The sequence below is a fragment of the Delphinapterus leucas genome, chromosome 1, assembly GCF_059928025.1.
Source record: "Delphinapterus leucas isolate spDelLeu-1000000601 "Yukka" chromosome 1, BTC_Dleu_Yukka2, whole genome shotgun sequence".
Classification (NCBI taxonomy): Eukaryota; Metazoa; Chordata; class Mammalia; order Artiodactyla; family Monodontidae; genus Delphinapterus; species Delphinapterus leucas.
The window spans coordinates 130211922-130233649 of record NC_143129.1 but is presented as its reverse complement, the minus strand read 5'-3'; the positions used below and the strand labels follow the sequence as shown (position 1 = coordinate 130233649).

The 21728-nt window shown below is 33.6% G+C and overlaps 1 protein-coding gene across 1 annotated transcript in view; it reads left to right on the top strand.

Moving 5' to 3' along the window:
- LRRC7 (leucine rich repeat containing 7) overlaps positions 1–21728 on the top strand; it is a 135637-nt gene that overhangs the window by 9677 nt on the left and 104232 nt on the right. Inside the window, exons 3-7 of the mRNA XM_089910398.1 lie at positions 10579–10708; positions 11705–11820; positions 15367–15436; positions 17387–17486; positions 19768–19892. Of these exons, the coding sequence (XP_089766524.1) occupies positions 10579–10708; positions 11705–11820; positions 15367–15436; positions 17387–17486; positions 19768–19892 (541 nt within the window). The remainder of the gene's footprint in view (positions 1–10578; positions 10709–11704; positions 11821–15366; positions 15437–17386; positions 17487–19767; positions 19893–21728) is intronic.

Sequence of the window (21728 nt, the reverse complement as noted above, 5' to 3'; positions counted from 1 at the left end):
GTTTCTTCATTTGTAATTTCCACCTATGTCTAAAATTCTAATTCTTTGATCCAGATGTTTAGTTTATATGATATCAATACCCTAGATGGTAAATTCCAGTAGTCTACTTACTAGACTGCTATAATAACAAGAAAATAAGCATTCTAGGTATCTGAATGCTAAAAACTGTGCTTCCCTCTATTCCCTAAGCATGGAAGGATACACAAGAAACTGGAAATGTACATGGCTTTGGGGAGGAGAATTTGGGGGCTGGGCAATAGAGTAAATAAGGAGATTTGCTTTTATTGTATACCTTTTGTACTTTTTGAATTTCATATCATGTAATGTTATTCTAGTCAAAAAATTAAAAACAAAGTGTGCATGCACACGCACACACACACCCTGCATTGGATAAAACCCAAATTTCTTCACACTAATATTCAAGTTTTTCCATACTCTAGTCTAGACTGGTGGTTCTCAACATGTGGCCCCCTGATCAGCAGCATCAGCTTCAACTGGGAACTTGTTGAAGTGCAAATTCTCAGAGACAATCCCAGGTTTACTGAATCAGAAACTCTGGGCATTGGACCAGCAATCTGTGTATTAACAAACCCTTCCAGGGATTCTGACGCATGCTAAAGTTTAAGAACCACTAACTGGATTCAGCTTACTTATACACCTATCAGATAACTGTCTTCTCAAACCCTATTCCATTGTGCCTGCATTAGAATTACCTGAGATGCTGGTTTATTTATTTATTTAATTTTTTGCGGTACTAGGGCCTCTCACTGTTGTGGCCTCTCCCGTTGCGGAGCACAGGCTCCGGACGCGCAGGCTCAGCGGCCATGGCTCACGGGCCCAGCCGCTCCGTGGCATGTGGGATCTTCCCGGACCGGGGCACGAACCCATGTCCCCTGCATCGGCAGGCGGACTCTCAACCACTGCGCCACCAGGGAAGCCCGAGATGCTGCTTTAAAACGAAGCTCCCTGAGAGAAGTTTACCGCAGCAGTTGGTTGCTTTGGCTTTGGAGCCAGACCTTCTGGGTCCAAAACCTGGCTCTTCGATGTGCTATTGGGTAGAGCCTTAGATTCCTCCTCAGTAAAATGGAAATCATAGTAATAATGCCTACCTCATAAGAATGTTGTGAGGATTAAATGTGTTAATACATGGAAAGTGCTCACACATTTAATAAATGTTTTATAAAAATGAAGTCCAATAAGGTAAAGAGTTATTGACTTAAATCAGATTGGGGGTATTTGGATTCAACTACCAATTAAGTTTTTACAACTTAATTAAGTTTTTACAACTTAATTCTTTTCCCTCTGTCTACCCAGACCACTGCAGCTTCCTCCTTTAAATTAAAAGCTCAGTACACCTACTAACTAAACCAGCATTTCCTAGGTTATATTCCTCAAAATAATCATTACTTGAGATTTTAATAGGTATGACATAAAGATAAGTTTCGTGGACAGATAAGTTTTGTGAACTCTTTATACAAGTTAGGGAACACTCTAGCATGATATTTTTCCATTTCTTATATGTCTTTTATTTATCTTTTTTTTAACATCTTTATTGGAGTATAATTGCTTTACAATGTTGTGTTAGTTTCTGCTGTATAACAAATTGAATCAGCTATACATATACATATATGCCCATATCCCCTCCCTCTTGCGTCTCCCTCCTACTCTCCCTATCCCACCCCTCTAGGTGGTCACAAAGCACTGAACTGATCTCCCCGTGCTATGTGGCTGCTTCCCACTAGCTATCTATTTTACGTTTCATAATGTATATATGTCCATGCCACTCTCTCACTTCGTCCCAGCTTACCCTTCCCCCTCCCTGTGTCCTCAAGTCCATTCTCTACATCTGTGTCTTTAGTCCTGTCCTGCCCCTAGGTTGTTCAGAACCATTTATTTTATTTTATTTTTTAGATTCCATATATGTGTGTTAGCATACGGTATTTGTTTTTCTCTTTCTGACTTACTTCATTCTGTATGATAGACTCTAGGTCCATCCACCTCACTACAAATAACTCAATTTCGTTTCTTTTTATGGCTGAGTAATATTCCATTGTATGTATGTGCCACATCTTCTTTATCCATTCATCCGATGATGGACACTTAGGTTGTTTCCATCTCCTGGCTATTGTAAATAGAGCTGCAATGAACATTTTGGTACATGACTCTTTTGAATTATGGTTTTCTCTGGGTATATGCCCAGTAGTGGGATTGCTGGGCCATATGGTAGTTCTATTTGTAGTTTTTTAAGGAACCTCCATACTATTCTCCATAGTGGCTGTATCAATTTACATTCCCACCAATAAGCCTCTTATTTATCTTTTGTATCATCATTTACCTTTAAATTATAATGTCATGCCCTCCCAACTAGTATATGGGCTCCTTAAATGTTGGTATCATGTCTTGAACATGTTTAATCTCTTCATTGTACCTAGGCAGTATGGCACAGGGGAATATTTGCAAGCCTTGGAACTAGACTGTCTTCTCCACTCATTAACTAATTGACCTTGGACACATCATTTCACATCTCAGAGCTGTAGTTTTTCTCATCTGTAAAATGGAAATAATAAGACATCTCTGAGGTTATTGTGAGACTTAGTGTTAGATAGCCTTCAATAAATTATAATAGTCATCAATAATAATAAGCAAAAAACCATTTATTTATTGATCCTTGCTTATGTTCATCTGTGTAAGGATTAGTAATACAACATGAATGAAAGATCCAGTTCTTAACAAGAAAAATGTTTTATACTTATTTACAAATATGATAATAATGTATTGTCTTATTCTGCTCAGGCTGCCATAACAAAGTAGCATAGACTGGGTGACTAAAACAGCAGAAGTTTATTTCTCAGAGTTCTAGAAGCTGGGAAGTCCAAGATCAATGTGCTAGTAAGGTAGCATACATTGAATCCTCACTGATACTCTACATATCAGGCATTATCAACCAATTTTATAGATTAAAAAACAGGGATTAATAAGTAGATAAAGTTCACTCAGATATTAAGTGGCCACACTAGAATTGGAACCCAAGCCTGTCTGAACATTTTCCGCGGAATTACATTACTTCTGTTAAGAGTTAAAAGTGAACTAAGAAAATGAAGCCCAAAGTCATTTATTTTTATGTTTATTAGCATCTACATTAATAGAAGATTTAATGGTATCCAATGGTTTATAATGGTCATAAATGATGTTAAAGTTTAATCATAGATTACCTATGTAGTATATTCACAATCCCTCTTCCCCATTAGCTAGGTAATTGAGGGTTAATGATACAGTAATATGTTCTCATCCAAGACTGATTCATGGAGACCAAACTAGTAGAGAAAAATGTGGAGAATGTTTTTAGAAAATTAAGTCAATATTGTTGCTGTTGTTTAATGTCAAGCATTACTACCTTGAGTAGTGTTGCTTGTACTGATATGTGATCTAATGTAAAACCTTACCGAACACAACTCTTATAATACTTATGCATGAATTTTAGCCATCACTGACATATCTTGTGTGTGTGTGTGTGTGTGTGTGTGTGTGTGTGTGTGTTTAATATCTTTATTGGAGTATAATTCCTTTACAGTTTTGTGTTAGTTTCTGCTGTATAACAAATTGAATCAGCTATACGTATACATACATATCACCATATCCCCACCCTCTTGCGTCTCCCTCCCACCCTCCATACCCCACCCCTCTAGGTGTTCACAAAGCACGGAGCTGATCTCCCTGTGCTATGCAGCTGCTTCCCACTAACTATCTATTTTACATTTGGTAGTGTATATATGTACGTGCCACTCTCTCACATCGTCCCAGCTTACCCTGCCCCCTCCCCATGTCCTCAAACCCATTCTCTATGTCTGCATCTTTATTCCTGTCCTGCCCCTAGGTTGTTCAGAACCTTTGTTTTTTTTTTGTTTTTTTTTTTAGATTCCATATATGTGTGTTAGCATACGGTATTTGTTTTTCTCTTCCTGACTTACTTCATTCTGTATGATAGACTCTAGGTCCGTCCACCTTACTACAAATAACTCAATTTCATTTCTTTTTATGGCTGAGTAATATTCCATTGTATGTATGTGTCACATCTTCTTTATCCATTCATCTGTCAATGGACACTTAGGTTGCTTCCATGCCCCGGCTATTGTAAATAGTGCTGCAATGAACATTGTGGTACATGTGTCTTTTTGAATTATGGTTTTCTCTGGGTATATGCCCAGTAGTGGGATTGCTGGGTCATATGGTAGTTCTAATTTTAAGTTTTTAAAGGAACCTCCATACTGTTCTCCATAGTGGCTGTATCAATTTACATTCCCACCAACAGTGCAAGAGGGTTTCCTTTTCTCCACACCCTCTCCAGCATTTATTGTTTGTAGATTTTTTGATGATGGCTATTCTGACCGGTGTGAAGTGATACCTCATTGTAGTTTTGATTTGCATTTCTCTAATGATTAGTGATGTTGAGCCTCCTTTCATGTGTTTGTTGGCAATCTGTATATCTGCTTTGGAGAAATGTCGATTTAGGTCTTCCACCCATATTTGGATTGGGCTGTTTGGTTTTTTGATATTGAGTTGCATGAGCTGCTTGTATATTTTGGAGATTAATCCTTTGTCTGTTGCTTCACTTGCAAATATTTTCTCCCATTCTGAAGGTGGTCTTTTCATCTTGTTTATGGTTTCCTTTGCTGTGCAAAAGCTTTTAAGTTTCATTAGGTCCCATTTATTTATTTATTTATTTTTTCCATTTCTCTAGGAGGTGGGTCAAAAAGGATCTTGCTGTGATTTATGTCATAGAGTGTTCTGCCTATGTTTTCCTCTAAGAGTTTGATAGTGTCTGGCCTTACATTTAGGTCTTTAATAAATTTTGAGTTTATTTTCATGTGTGGTGTTAGGGAGTGTTCATTCTTTTACATGTAGCTGTCCAGTTTTCCCAGCACCACTTATTGAAGAGGCTGTCTTTTCTCCATTGTATATTCTTGCCTCATTTATCAAAGACAAGGTGACCATATGTGCATGTGTTTATCTCTGGGCTTTCTATCCTGTTCCATTGATCTATATTTCTGTTTTTGTGCCAGTACCATACTGTCTTGATTACTGTAGCTTTGTAGTATAGTCTGAAGTCCAGGAGCTTGATTCCTCCAGCTCTGTTTTTCTTTCTCAAGATTGCTTTGGCTATTTGGGGTCTTTTGTCTTTCCATACAAATTGAGAATTTTTTTTTTCTAGTTCTGTGAAAAATGCCATTGGTAGTTTGATAGGGATTTCATTGATTCTGTAGATTGCTTTGGATTGTATAGTCATTTTCACAATGTTGAATCTTCCAATCCAAGAACATGGTATATCTCTCCATCTGTGTGTGTGTGTGTTTTAATGTTACTCTTGCCGTATTTGCAAGTGCTTTATTTAAAAATGTGTGGTCCCAGGACCAGGAGCTTCTACATCACCCACTAGCTTGTTTCAAATGCAGAATCTGGGCCCCACCCCAAATCACTGAATCTGAATCTGCATTTTAGCGAGTTCTGCTGGTGATTCATATGCATGCTAAAGTTTGGGAAGCACTGCTTTGAAGTACTTTATACTTCCTTTGCAGCTAGTTTTCACTTTTAATGTGTACTATTATAGACTATAGAGAAAACTTCTAAAAAAGGTAGCTTTTGGTCTATCCTTTTTTTTGTACAAAGGGTAATGTGGTTTCATATGTACAGCAGGATGATTCCATATTTGTATGTATTGAAAAATGATCACCACAATAAATCTAGTTAACATTTTTCACCATACATAGTTACCTTTTTCTTGTGATGAGAACTTTTAAGATCTACTCTCTTAGCAACTTTCAAGTACAGTATTGTTAACTATACAATGCTGTACATTACATCCCCATGACTTATTTATTTTATAACGGGGAGTTGGTCCCTTTTAGTCACCTTCACCCATTTTTTTTCTACCCCTTATCCCCTACTCCTGGCAACCACCAAACTGTTCACTGTATATATGAGCTTGGTTGTGGGTTTTTTTTTACTTTTTTGTATTTTTGTTTTTAGATTCCACACATAAGTGAAATTGTGTGGTGTTTGTCTTTCTCTGTCAGATTTATTTCACTTATTTTGGTCTATCTTTTGAATGCCAGTGATAATTTGAGTAAATGTGGTACAACTGTATTCATATAGGATCCTGTATTAAAATACCTTAGGTGATTTATAACAAGATAACCATTAATAAAGTCAGCTGGAATGTTAGATTTTGAATTTGAATCCTTTGAATTCAGAGATCATTGAAGAATGTGTGTTTTGCACATAATAGATTTTCTTTGTAACCCAAAACTGTAAAATACTTTCAGGCTATAAATTATTAATTCAGTATAGCCATATGCAGTAAAAATGTTGTCTTTTTATTGTAGGAAGTCCTCACTTTGCACAGTAGTGGGGACTATGAAAACAACCATGCACACTGAAACTATGCAAAATAGTCTTAAGAATCAATGGAGGAAATTATGATTGTTCTGACGAAAGAGCTTTAAACCTTTTCAAACATTAAATACTGTTGCTGTTGGTTATAAATGTATAGAGAAATGGAAAAATAATAAGTCAACATGGATTTAATACACAGTCATTGTAAACATTAGCAACATTAAGAATTAAAGTGTTTTTTTTAAAGAAAAAGCTTATCAAAATTAGTTTGAACAGTGCTTGCCTTCTTTTCATTGTGTAAGTTGTAATTCAGAGTGAACATCTTTTCTATGAGTCAGTGAATTGTCATCCTCCTTTTAAGCTTGGATCAGCTTCCAAACTTTTATCCTTTGTGCTTTCAATATCATGAAATATCTCTGAGAGTTCCTTTAATGTAAAGTTTATTGCCAGGGTCACTTCCTCTGAGACATCTTCATCCTTTCATTACAACCACTTTCCTCATTGATGTCAACAAGTTTTCCTTCACTAAGTTCCTCTGGCAGCAGATCTACAGGCTCTCAAATAGTGGCGGGCAGCATTCCCACAGTCTGCTGTTTCTTCTATAATTCCATGTATGTTCAGTTCAAATCCTGCCAAGTTATTTGCACAGTATGCTAAAAGTTTCTGCTACAATGCATGAGTATTACTTGCTGTTATTTCCTACCATGATGTTTGATTATTTTCAATTGAATGCTTTATGTCATATTTCTTCCAAAACTCAGCTAAAGAAACTGTATGATCTCCAGTTGTAAAATCAATAGCCTCTTCAAAAGTCTGTGTAAGATAACAGGCCTTCAAAGTTGAAATAACTCCTTGGTCCACTGGTTGGATTAATGAAGTTGTTCTTGGTGATAAAAAGCAAATTTTCAAATTTTCATCCAAATCTCCAAGAGAAATAAGATGATGAAGAGCATTATCCAACAGGAGTAGTGCTTTAAATGTTAAATTATGGTGCCTATAGTATCTCTCTATAGCCGATTGACAAGAAGGCAACATAACTACAAGACTTACTGTCCGTGTGTGAACTGAATAGTGGATGTGCAGAGGCTGATCACTGACAGACTCAAAAAAGTAATATGACTAGTCACTGATCATGATGTACATCTGTTATTTACACAGCGATTTGTGGACTGAAGAGTTAGCAGCAAAGTTTGTACTTTATGCAGTTACTCACAGTTAATATACTGAGGTAATTGAAATTTGAGCCATGTTGTTGGGGGACTAATGTTATTTAAGGAAACCATGATAACTGAAATCTGTGCAAAGTAAGGAGTGCCTTACTATGATTCAAGACTAACTTCAAAAATGTTTTCATAAAAGAAAGAAAAATAAGAAACCTTAATTGTATTATTTAATTATTTAATTCTTTGACTTCTACCTCTGAGCATACATCTGAAGTTTTACTTTTGTAACATCTTTGTTGGAGTATAATTGCTTTACAATGGTGTGTTAGTTTCTGCTTTATAACAGAGTGAATCAGTTATACATATACATACGTCCCCATATCTCTTCCCTCTTGTGTCTCCCTCCCTCCCACCCTCCCTATCCCACCCCTCTAGGTGGTCACAAAGCACCGAGCTGATCTCCCTGTGCTATGCAGCTGCTTCCCACTAGCTATCAGTTTTACATTTGGTAGTGTATATATGTACATGCCACTGTCTCACTAGTTTTTATTTTTAAAACTCACTCATACTTTCATGACCACTTGCTGAGTACATGACCACAAACCATAGATAGAAACCTCTTTCATTCAATTCTACCAAATTTTCTTAGTGTATTATATGTGTATGACACTGTGCTAGACTTTTTTTAAGAAACAAATAATCTGTTACTGGGTTTTCCACATACATTGATTTCTGCCACCACCAATGCATACATACAGAGTCACACAGCCATGTATGTCTGGTACCCATTGACATGACCACCCCTAAATGTGCGGGCCTCAAAGGATTTAGAAATTAATTTCTCAGGGTTCACTAATAAAAAGAGAAAATATTTCCTGAGTGTGTATTTTATGGCAGGTATTGTGCTAAGTTCTTTACTTACAGTATTTCATGAACTACTCAGAGAAACTGCATGAGGCAGGAATTACTAGTATCGTCACTGCAAATACAAAGAAACTAAGGCCTGTGGAAAAGTAATATGACTTGTCTATGCAAAAGGAAAAGCATTTGCCTAAGAGCTATTATTCACAGCTGAATACTGTGTCTCACCACTTCTGGGTTTTAACCACTTGAAGCTGTTAAGGACCATAAATCATGAGTTACCCTGATCAGGGTCAGACTGAACTTGACTGAATTAGATTCTTCCCTGACCCATGAATGACGGGACTTGATTTACCTACTTGTACACAGACTTGTGAACTTATTCCAATCTCTCCATAATGCAAATTTTTCATCTTTAATGAGCATGATCATCATGACCTCCTGTCACCACCCCCTTTTGGCACTGACTTTTCCCCCGCAGTGCAGTGCTAAGTGAATTTCTTCTGAGTGTGAACAGGGAGCGTTCACTTTCCTGGCAATAAATAAAATCAGCTTTGATTTTTGAGCTCTGATGCTTGTTTTATTTTTTTTATTTTTATTTTTTATTTATTTATTTTTTTTTTTTGCGGTACGCGGGCCTCTCCCGTTGCGGAGCACAGTCTCCGGACGCGCAGGCTCAGCGGCCATGGCTCATGCGCCCAGCTGCTCCACGGCATGTGGGATCTTCCCGGACCGGGGCACGAACCCATGTCCCCTGCATCGGCAGGCGGACTCTCAACCACTGGGCCACCAGGGAAGCCCCTTGTTTTATTTTTTGATACCCAAGATAATATGTCTAATAAGTGACAAGACTGGGACACAAATCCATTCTGACTAACTTAAAACCCAAATGCTTAATTTCTGTGTTCACTTGTTAACTAAATTATGGGAATAAATTGCATTCAAGCCAGCTAGTTCCAAGATATAAAAAAGGGAGGTTGATTCTACAATATTACTCCAGCTAATTCTAATTCATTCTTCCCTTTACAATGGTGAGATCATCAGCCTTGAGGGTTCCTTCCTATTACAGTAAAACAATGATATGAATGGTAATAGCAGTGTAATAATATTAACGTCAATGACAGCTTAAATATAGCTAGCGCTTACTTTGTGCCAGGCACTCTTTCTTTCCCAGCTATCTCAAGCCAGACAATGAAATGGCTTGTTCCCTTGTGATAGCTTGAAAGTGTATGCATACAATTCCTTTCTGTAGATTTGGGGTAAAGCAGGCTAAGTTTGGAGTGCTGGAGATTGTGGCAAACTGGAGAGCTGTGCTCATTTGAAGACAGCAGCCATTACTCTGTTTCCATTATTGTCATGCAAGAATAAAGGCCCAGTATTTGCAGATCTTCTTCTTTTTCAAAAGGCACCAAAAGTCTGGGTCATTATGTAGAGTTTACCACTTTTTAAAATACTATGTAAACCAACCAAAACATATCTGCAGGCTGAAATGAGCCCTGTCCGTAGCCTCTGCTACTGATGCACAGGTTGAGAGGCAAGAAAATAGAGTGGAGCCATATTATCTGCATTTAGGTACTAGTTTCCCTACTTTGTGTGGCCTTGGACAAGTTACTTAGCCTCTTTATGCCTCAATTTCCTTATGTGTAAAATGGGTTTAAAATAATAGATATCTGCTAGAGTTATTTTAAAGGAAAGAGTAGTTATTTTTATCTCTAAAATGGTTAGTAAAATACCTAGCATTTAATCAGTGTTTTTGTTGTTAATATTTTGCCCCCCTTATCTTCCCTTTCTTGGACCTGCCCTCTATACCCTTCTACCTGCCCATGCCAGTTATATGCACTCATTCCAAGGATATACATTATGAGCCTCTGACTATATGTGACATCTAAGTTGTATAAAAACAAACAAAAGCTTTTGTCATTCTCAATGGCTCATTTAAATGACAGGTGAATTAAGAAAGGAGAAAAATGAACTACATTTATTTCAGCAAATTGAACCACTTATTAAATGGTATTGAACATTTGGTTGAACTGATAAATTAACATATAATATTACGCAGTCACTAGCTAAATAATTTGGTTGGTGAATTTGAATATATGGCTTTTCCAAAACTTTTGTGCCACATGACCTTTTAAAATGTCTAACTAATGTATTTAATTTTCAGTTTATCTTTATTAGAAGAATTTGACTGTAGCTGTAATGAACTGGAGTCACTACCTTCTACTATTGGCTACCTTCACAGTCTTCGAACGTTAGCAGTCGATGAGAATTTCCTTCCAGAATTACCCAGAGAAGTGAGGAATAAACTTGTTTCTATTAATTTCTTTTAATGAATCTGTTTGGGGATTAAATCTTAACAGGTTCAGTAACAGTGTAGCTTACGAGTTGAGCTGTGAATGTATACAGGAATTATTTATTTGTTAATCATTCTTTTTTAAATGGCAAGTTATAAGTTCTTATATTTGACTCAGGAAATACATTTGATTTAAACACTGCTTGCCAAAAATAGTAATAAAATATTATAAATTAGTTCATGCTAAGGAATACAATTTTAACTAATCCAACATATATTTTGCTTTTAAAAACAATAAATAAATTTTGAGATAACTATACTTCCAGTTCTAAGTGAAAGCTTTTAATATAAATAAGTTGTTTAAAGTATCATGTTGCATAATTGTTTTAACTTCAGGATCCACCAAAATGGTCCATTAGCATTCATCTCTAAATGGGACTTCCATGTATTCATGTCAAGAAAAAACTGTGAAGTATATTTTCAATTTAACATTTTCTATTAAATGCTTTCATAATACAGGAACAATAATTCATATATCATTATTTAGAGACAAAAGTTATGAATAAAAATAAAAATACCATTGTAACATTAAATAAAACTAACTTTTCAAAGGAAATATCAACAATATTTCATTTTTGAGTATATATGATCTATTATAAACATAGCTTATTAGTACTTACTCGGATAGACAAAAACAATGATTTATGAAAACAATGAAGCTAACAAGTATTCTAATCATAAAATTAAAAGAAAATTTTTCCTTCATAATATGTAAAAAAATATGAGATACACAGTCTTAATATCTAAAGGAATATATGTATTATAGACATATTTTAGAGAGTGAGATTATAAAAAATAAAACAATACACATGTTGATAGTCTTTAAAGTGATAAAGAAATTTGTAAATTAACTAAATTACTTTATAAATTATAAATGTTACTATAAAAATAGTTTACACTGTGATTCTTTACTTTTTTTTTCTTTTGTTACCCATAGATTGGAAGCTGTAAGAATGTAACAGTTATGTCTCTACGCTCCAATAAACTGGAATTTCTTCCTGAAGAGATTGGACAGATGCAGAAACTAAGAGTCTTAAATTTGAGTGACAACAGGTATTTCTGCAATATTTCACAATCACATATTAGTTATTTTCTAAAAGCAAATTACTGTTTATCAATAATTTTGAAAAATTTTTCTGTGTCTTATAAAGTATATGGAATGCAAATATTTATATAAGTATGCAAATATCCATTTAGAAAATGGCAGAAGCTAAATTGTTTTTAAACTGATATTTCAAACTTTTATTGTTTGATTATATAGAAACATATATTGTATATTAAAATTATGTAAAATTTATACACCCAAATTTATGTACCAAAACCCTCCCATATGCAGAAAGCATAATATTATGAAAACATGGAAAAATAAATGTAGTGAAAGTCTACAAAATTTATTAATAAAAATATGTCCACAGTTATGTATGTATGCATACATATATGTTTTCATGTATATATTTATGTCTCCAGCAAATTAACTGAGCTATGTATATACTGTCCACACCACCAGAACACTGGTGAGAATATTGCCAAGAAGCTAGTACTCAAAAGTCATGAGGTTTGCACGTTATAGTAAAGACAACCAAATGGTTATTTAATCATGTTCTGAAAAGGATGAACAAAGAAAGGATAGGTCCTCTTCTTGTGACAAAGTTGTTATATGGGTGAATGGGTGAAAATGCTGTTCATCTTTATTTCTACCACAGTCGTCCTCAAATAGGAAAGGATAAAATCAATACTGACTAAAATTAACTTCTAAGAATATAAAGTGATTGTGGATTAGAATAGACTACTTGAACTCTTTGTTTTCATTAAGTTTCAGTCAGATAAATGATAATATGAGACTGCAACAAGACTAACAAAGATTAGCTTTTATGGAATCACAGAGAATGTTCAGATTCTAAGGTTTCACTAAGTGTGAGAGTTGTCATTTGTTTGTTGGTTTGTCTAAGAAAAGACTACTAATGTGAATTTCAAAAACCATTCACTTAGTAGCTTAAAATATTCCATGTAAGAAATAAAATCTTTTTTTAAAGGCTTTGGAATTTTTTTTTTTTTAAATCAAGGTGACATGGAAGCTTCATAGCTTGGTGCATCAAGAGTAATTCATGTCAAATCAACCCCATTTCTTGTTTTGACTCTTAACCTACAAGATAATGAAGGAAATGCATTAAATGTTGTGCCCAACTTTCAGTAAGACATTTTTCAGAATTTTCTAATTATATTCTTGTGAATAAGATTAGAAACATGGTCGTAGAGATACCATAGGAAGATGGATTCCAGTGGATTCAATTACAGTCCCCAGTGGAACCAAGCTCCATTATTGTCAACCTGGAGGGAGGGTTTTCATGGTGAGCTGGAGGTCTCTCCTAAATACTTGGTCTGCTCAAATTTTATACGTTAATACTTTACATGATGATATGGAAAATATGCTTATAAAATATTTTTAAATGACCCATAGTTAGGACTCCTAATGGAGTTATTTATCCAACAAATATAGCACATGTGAGTATGTACCATAGGACAACACATTGCTAAATGCCAATGCAAAAGATTTTAATAAGACATTGAGAATCTCATAATAGTAGGAGTTTAAAATACTTCATCTGGCCAGAAATATAAGCTAGTTTGTCTTCTAATACAGTGATTGGAACATAGTATAGAGCCAAATTAATATTTTTAAATTGATGAATTAATCAATGAATCTTAACCTGAGATTAAAATCAACATTCAGTCAAAGCTGAGGCTGAAGTTGAACATCACTGTCAGAGAATAAACTGCTTGCATAAAAGATTAAATATTAAATGTTATCCAAAAGTCATGATTATTCCAATTTTATATTTAAAATGTAATAAATTTTAGAAGTTTGTCATTAGAGTTCAGGAACAATGATTCTTTTACACTGTCAACTGTAAGATTGCTCCTGTGATCAATACACCACACAGTTATGATACTAAATAAATGCTCACTTTCAATGGTGGTCACTGGAAGAACAAGGAAAAATGAGGGTAACATCCTTTTCTGACAGTTTCTTTCCACACTCTACATTTATGATTTGACTGATGATTTATCATGGATATTGTATATGATTCTGGACAGTTTTCCCCTCATGTAATTTTTATGTGGCAGAATTGATATTCTACTTTTAATTCATCTCCACATGATGTAAAAACTTCTCCTCATAACACATTACTTCATAATTTCTGACTTATATTAAATAACTAAAAAATTAGAAAACTTTAATGGACAGTTTGGTTTAATGTTATAAATGCTAGTATAAAAAATAATTATATTAAAAATAATTGTGATATAATTTAATCCCTGTTATTCTTTATATACTTATTTATGTTTTACAAGTTTCTGTTGCTCAGAAAGGTTATTATATCTTTCCTAAACTTACCTAGCTAATACCCACTCTGTTGATATGTTTCTTGGCTTGTCAATATCTTTTCATATTTATTAAATTATTTGATAGTGCTTAATTGCTTTTGCATATACAATTAACTGCTTCCACAATCCTTATTAATTATTATAACATTTTCCACTTCTGTTCTCAAAATATATTTATTCATCATTTGACTGATAAAATTCCAACATATTAAAGAATTTCAAGGAAATTTTCATTCCAAGTCATATCTAAAATGTTTGTATTCGAAAGTGAACATGCAGAAAATAACAATAAATTCATTGGTGTGCCTTGTTTGTATTATTCACTCTGTTGACTAGCTATGGTGGTAGCCCATGTAATGACAATATATTGATCATACACAATTTCAGGGATATCATACAGTATGTTGAAGCAGGCAGTTGGTGATTTGGCCCTCCACAGGCTGAAGCCAAAGCTAAATAGATAATTTTGATTGAATACCAAGGCTGATGCCAACTTCACTTATCTCAAAATGCTATTTTTAAAGATTCCCTCTTTGAATATCTATTACACAATATATGAAGGGGAAAGAACAAAAGGACACGCTTTCAGGAGCTGTAAATTCCTTTCGAGGTAAGGTGGAAATGGCCCCTTGCCCTCATAGAGCCTACAATTTTATGGGGATAACAGGCAGTAAAAAAATAACCACAAAACTAAACAAAAAATTACAAACTGTGATATGTTCCATGAAAGTGCTTTGAGACTAAACTGGGGAAAGAAATTTAAATGAGGAGTCAAGAAAAGCTTCTTTGAGGAACTGACATTTAAGCTGAGAGCTAAAGAATATATGGAATTGTAGTTAAGTGAAGTATGGGAGAAAGAATATTCCAGACAGAAGAAAAGAGCTTGGCTAATCCTCAGAGTAGGCTGATAGAAGGCCAGTGGAACTAATGGGACTGTCAGGAAAAGAGTAACAAAGAAGCTCTGGAGAGGTTTTGGAGGACCAGATCTTATAAGGTCTGACAAGGCATGTTAACAATTTTCAGTTTTATCCTAGCATTTGAAGAGTTGTAAACTCGAGATTTTCACTTTTAAAAGCTTGCTCAGGCTACTCAATGGAAAAAGAAGTAGAGAGAAGAATGAAACAAATAAGTTACAGTATTTTTAAAAATTCTTCATAAAAATGAAATTTATCCATCTTCACCCATGCTATTAGACTTTTCTTATTTTTGCAGATTGAAGAATTTACCATTCTCATTTACCAAACTTAAGGAGCTTGCAGCTTTGTGGCTTTCTGACAATCAGGTAAAAAATTTTATTACCTGATTTATTTTGTTTATTCAAATGAACTACAGTTGAAACTTTGAATTGCTGACTTATTCCCAATAGGTACCTTTGACAATCACTGCAAAATATAGATTCTTTATCCCCTGGAGGAGAGATTTTTGTAAAGGTAATAATTCAAAAAAGTATTTCATTGCTGTGGACAAACAGTACTATAGTTCTCACCCCTTTTAAATGCTTCAATCTAGCTTCTACTTCATTTTCAGAGATCTAATACACAAAATGATCATTTTTCTAGGTGGTACATACATGTCCTCAGAGGATGTACTTTAATTATACCTCTGAAGGTAAAGAATAAGAAATCATTCCCACAATTCCCACAAGAGGGAATTATTATCCTCCATGTTCCTTTTGTGTGTGTGTGTGTGTGTGTGTGTGTGTGTGCTTTTAATTATAATCAACTTAATTCTAAAACTTTATTCAAAAAATTTGTGATGTCTTTTGTTGCTATTACCAGTATCTTCTGTGAAATTGTTTTGATATTAACTCTTATACTTATGAAAATAGATTATAATTGAATTAGTAATTGAGTGTTAATGAATAATTTTATTAACTGGAAAATAAAAAGAAATAGTTGAAGACATCTGATTTGCCACCAGAAAAACTGGTGATAGACGATTTTGACATAGTTTATTTTTCTTCTTTTTACTTTTTTCTTGTAATCCTAAAGTTTTAAAACATCCTATCCCAAAATATGAATTACCAAGTGAAAACAAATCATCTTGGATTTAGTTTGTTATGATTATTTTCTGAGCATAAAAACAGCATTACTGGTAAATGAATTGTTCAGACATAGGTATTGAGCTACTTTTGTAAAAAATTAAAATAAACTTCTACAAAATGTGAAATATAAGTGTGAGAATAATGTTTGTATTCCTACAGTCATTACAGCACTTTCTTCCATCTACTAAAAAAAATTAGATTGTCCTTCAAATTCAAGTCTTACCAATGGACTGTAGATTTTTCAAAGCATCAATATATCATTATAAATAAATCATTTCTGGAGTCAACGTGAACTATGCTAATGGAACAGTATTTTCTACAGTCTTGCATTGTAAAACAACATCCCCTAATGTCATGATTTATTATTCTTGTGGGAGAATGAACAGAACAGTGGCTGCACCATTTAGCTTTTATTTAGAACAGTGATTTAATGTGTTTCTGACTTAGTTTCATGAGACAAGTTGGTATCCCAAATACCCTTTGTGCTTCACTCTTATTAATAAATGTCATGAAATAAGTGTATTTTAAAACATTAAATAATATTATTTCCAATATGTTTTATAAAAATAGTATATAATGTAAAAGTTCTAAAAAATACCTTCATAAATAGTATTTCTGAAATAAAATTAATAATAGAGAATTAAATGTTACCATCCATAGGTAAATATATTGTGATATATCAAATACAAGGATTGTTGCTTATGTGTATGTGGACCCTGTCTTTGGTTACAAAAATCTCTTTAAAATAAATGCTTATGTTTTAACCTAATTAAATTCATAGATGATCTTGTATAGTATAAATTTGATAGCAAATTCCATTTATTTTTTAGGGCAACAGTTCATGAAAATATAGGACTATACCAAAAGTTTACTTAGTTGAAACAGTTTGACATATTTTGGTCTCTTCAAGATCAAAACTGACATTACTCAATGAAGATGAATAGGTCTTGTAGAAGAATGTACTAAAGAAAAAGAAAATCTCATTATGAAAACCTTAGAATTTCAAAATATTCCTCTACAATAGTCTTATTTTATGTTATACTTTCTTATTTCATTACCTTTTTCCTTACTTTTCTTTAACTGTTCATTCAGCACAGTGCGTCCAGACTATTGACCTTTATGCTATATAAAAGAAATATTCTTTATACTTCCAATCTTATTAATCTAATTTATGTCCTTTGCTTCCAGTCCAAAGCCCTTATCCCTTTACAAACTGAAGCCCATCCAGAAACAAAGCAAAGAGTATTGACTAACTACATGTTTCCACAGCAACCTCGTGGTGATGAAGGTAAACAGCCAGTAGAAATTTCTCCTATGCTTGTATGATTATGAATAAAAGGGATTAATTTTATTGTAATCTCTGGCCAATACTGGCACATGGGCAAGACACATAATTACATGACACACATAAATCATTTGGGGGTTAACGCTAAGCAACTCTAATTATCTTCCATACTGTAATATTCTAAGTAAGATTTCAAAAACATAACTCTTCCTCTTTATATCTGTCATGAAAATAATGTTGACTTTTAGGAGCGACATCTTTTCTTGGTGGATTGCAAAACCCAGGACTAGTTAACCGAAGGTGATACCTAGCCAGTTGAAATGAGCTAAGAAGAGTCAGATCTTAAGGAAGATAAGTTGGTTTATTTCCTGCATTCACTAATTTTATGAACACAATTTAAACATTTAGTCCTGATCTCAGGCCCCAAATTATTTCATGTTAAGAGTCAACCGTAAAGAGATGACTTGCAAACGACTAATTTTTCAAGTTGAGTTTTCCTAAACAATGTCAGCAATTATGATAGGAATAATTTTTGAAAAGCTTAAACCTTTTTCAATAATAAAATTTTCTCTTCTATGATCACATTACTCATAAAATTTTTAAAGGAGCTTTATCCTTTACCATTTGAAATTCAGCACAGGCCCCTTAGCTCAAGCCAGCACAGGCTGTCATGCACATTTACCACAGTCTAACAGTAATAGTAATTCTTGAAAGAGTAAACCCACTTTAATCCACCCATGGATTAAATCCACCCAACCCATTTAAAAGAGACCAACTTTTAAAAGAAACTATTTGCTTATGTAGTTCTTATTTTCAGGATAATTATAATAAATGTCTTTAGGTTTTTTTACTTAAAAAGGGAAATGAATCATTTTGAAATATTTTAGGATATTTTCATTCAAATTTTGACTTACAGAAGTAGAAAAAGGAAAGATTGTTTCATATGTATTCTTCAGGCTTCAGTAAAATTGATCTTTTGAATTTATGAAAGAAATGCCACTGTGTTTACATAGGGTATAACAAGAGTCTTAAATAAGGATTGTTTTATTCATGCAACTTTACTTACATTTTCATTTTAATATCCCTAGATTAACAAAATATTTCATTTTGAAAGGCTATAGGGGAAAATGAAAAGTGTCTCATATTTTCTGGCCATTTCTGAGATCTAGTCTGACAGATTAAATCCCTAAATTGTTCCATGGAATGAGGTAGATCTAGTTAGGTAAGATGTGATGTTAAGGAATTAGCCTAGTTTGTTTCACTTTGTTTTCCTTTGAGGAAAGCAGAGTTGGTAACAGAAAAGTTTTCTTGAAATTTAAGCAAGTCACCCTTTGGTTTTTCAAGCAGAAGTGTAATGAGTGAATTTGCAGAAATCCTTGCAACACACAAAGTTTTATATAATAAAGGTTATCCTTTGGGAAGTGCTTTTATTGCATTTTCATGTGATCTTCACAGGATTGTTGCAAAGAAGATATTACCATTAACCAACATATAAATTAAAGATTGATAAGCCATTTCCTTTCCCTGTTAATTTGAGACACATTTAGATTAATTGAGACCTGAATGTTAAAGACTATTTTCCAAATGCTTTTTTACCATAAAACCAAGCACCACTACATTGCCCCCTACCAGACACACAAAAGGACAACGACAAGAAAGGTTGCAATCTTGGACAGTTTATTGCAAAACCAAGGTTATGTAGTACCTTTTATAACATCCTAATAGCATTTAGTGGTTACAGTTATGGACTCTATAATCACACAGACATGGTATAGAATCCTGCATTGTCCGTGGAGAAGCTGCATGGCTTTGAACAAGTTTCTTAAAACTCAGCTATAGTTTTCTCATTATTAAATTGAGGATTATATTACTTCTACCATGGTGCTGTTTTGAAGATTAAAAGAGATAATGGTTTAAAATACCTAATTCAGCTCTATTATCATAATTAGGTTATGGAGAGCTCATTCTCAACACTGGAAAACTTCTCTACCCCAATATATAATTAATGTATACTTAAGAAAGCTGAATGTGAGTTAAGATGTCAAAAGACTATGTAACAAATATGAGGGGAATATTTTCCCTCTCTTTCTTTCCTTCTTTCTTTTTCTTTCTTTCTTTCCCTCTTTACTTCTTTCTTTCTGTTTCTTTATTTTTCCTTTTCTTTTTTTCTTTTTGTATTTGTTTTTAGTACCTATCACCATTTTTTGCATAGCGTACTAAGCTCTGTTAAATAACAATTTATGTTTTTTAAAAAGAGCAATAACACTTTGGAATCTAACTGTAGATTTCCAGTCAGACAGTGACAGCTTTAACCCTACACTGTGGGAAGAACAGAGACAACAACGCATGACTGTTGCCTTTGAATTTGAAGAAAAAAAGGAAGATGATGAAAATGCTGGGAAAGTTAAGGTGAAACTTTTAATTTTTGTTTCCTCTTTCTTCTCATTATTTTTATTTGTTCATTGTTATTATTCAAATAGCCTTTGGGACTAATTGACTGACCTCTGCTAGAAGGTCAGATACATCTTAAAGTCTCATGGTGGTACCTTTCATTATAGCAGGATGATGATTTTGGAAGCACTTTTGTGCTTCGGAATGAGACTAACATCCTGACTGAGCAAATTTCATATGCCACCCCATCTTACAGAATAGCAACATGAAAGAGATTCAAGCTGAGAGAAAGCCAAAAAAAAAAAACAACCTAAAAATCAAACAAAAAAGTCTGGGTGATGGGCTTCACCTTATTACCTCTTTGAAACACTGAAATGTGTTTTTTTTAAATCACTGATCAAGGCAAGGCATCATGCAGACTGTGTGAAGCCAAAATACACATTTATGAAAGAACCAATGGATTAATATATTACATTGGCATTAAAATCTCAGAAAGATTCTATGTCTCTGGAATATTTGAGAAGACTTTATGAGTTTTCTTAAGGGTGAGGACAAGTTTTAATGAAGGTAAGAGCCTAAGAGTAGGTGATGTCCCTTAGGGAAAATTACTTAAAATTTTTCACCTTAAAGCATATTTTAAGAAATGCTTTATTGGCACTAATCTAAGTCAAGTAACAAGGTCGGAATTTTAAAATCTGTATTTTTACATTATATAAATTTGAAAATAACAGAATTTATATGGATTATATCAACATCAGGTCTTCATGTTATCATCATGGCAACATCTTGAATCTCTCATCAATTTTTTATGGTATTATTTTTGCACTTTTTCCATCATGGATACTAACAGCTCTCACCCTTAGTGACTAATTACATAAGTAATTGTATATGCATCCTATTAATAGATCTGGATTATGTGATGTGTTCTTTTCTATCCCCTCATTCCCACATTTTCTAAACTTTTTTCTTAAACCAGCATACTCTAGAACCTTACTGGAATTAGTAAGGTAATTGACAAAGCCTACCTATTTCATTGTGGAGAAACCAAAATGGATTCCCAAATCAAAATGGCAATTTTGTTAAAGATTTGGACTTAAAAAAATGTTTCTAAATGGTTGATTAGTGCTATCTAATAACCAAAGAGGCATTTTTTAACTAAAAATAAACAAAAAAAGATCTTTAGAACATTTCCGTTCTTCTTGTAAGGATTTTATATGTTAAATCCAGAACCAATGGATGATGCATTCTATACTGGACCTCTGATTCATTCTTTTACTTCATTGAATGTCAAAAACTACATACTTCTTCCTAAAAAGAAACCTATATTCAAAGGCTCCAAGAAGAAAAGAGTGCATTTAATACTGGTATATGTGTCATTGAAAGCATAAAATATAGCAAATGCAAACAGACATTTAGAAGCCCTGTTTGTGTGTTATGTGATCAAGTTTGATTATAATTAGAGTAGGTTCATTATACTTTAGAGTACATTTTCTCTATGTTTATTTATATTTGATTTATTTTATATATTGGTGAAATAATATGTGTTTCCAAAATCTCAAACTACTTGGTTTTGACCAATTTGAGTACTTCCAATGCCATTGGCTATTGGACAAATTAGAACACAAACAAATGTCTAAATAAATCATCATGGAAGTATGATGATGAATGGAATATGCTGAAATCTTGCACTAAATTAATTATACTTTTCTGGCTCATTACATGTACATTAAATTTAGTACCATGTTACCTTTAATTTACATAAAATTTTAAAGGGAACCACTGACCTATGGCATCAACTTCCAAATAGACTAGAGTATAATGCCCTACTTATAATGTGTTTAGTGTATGAAAGTA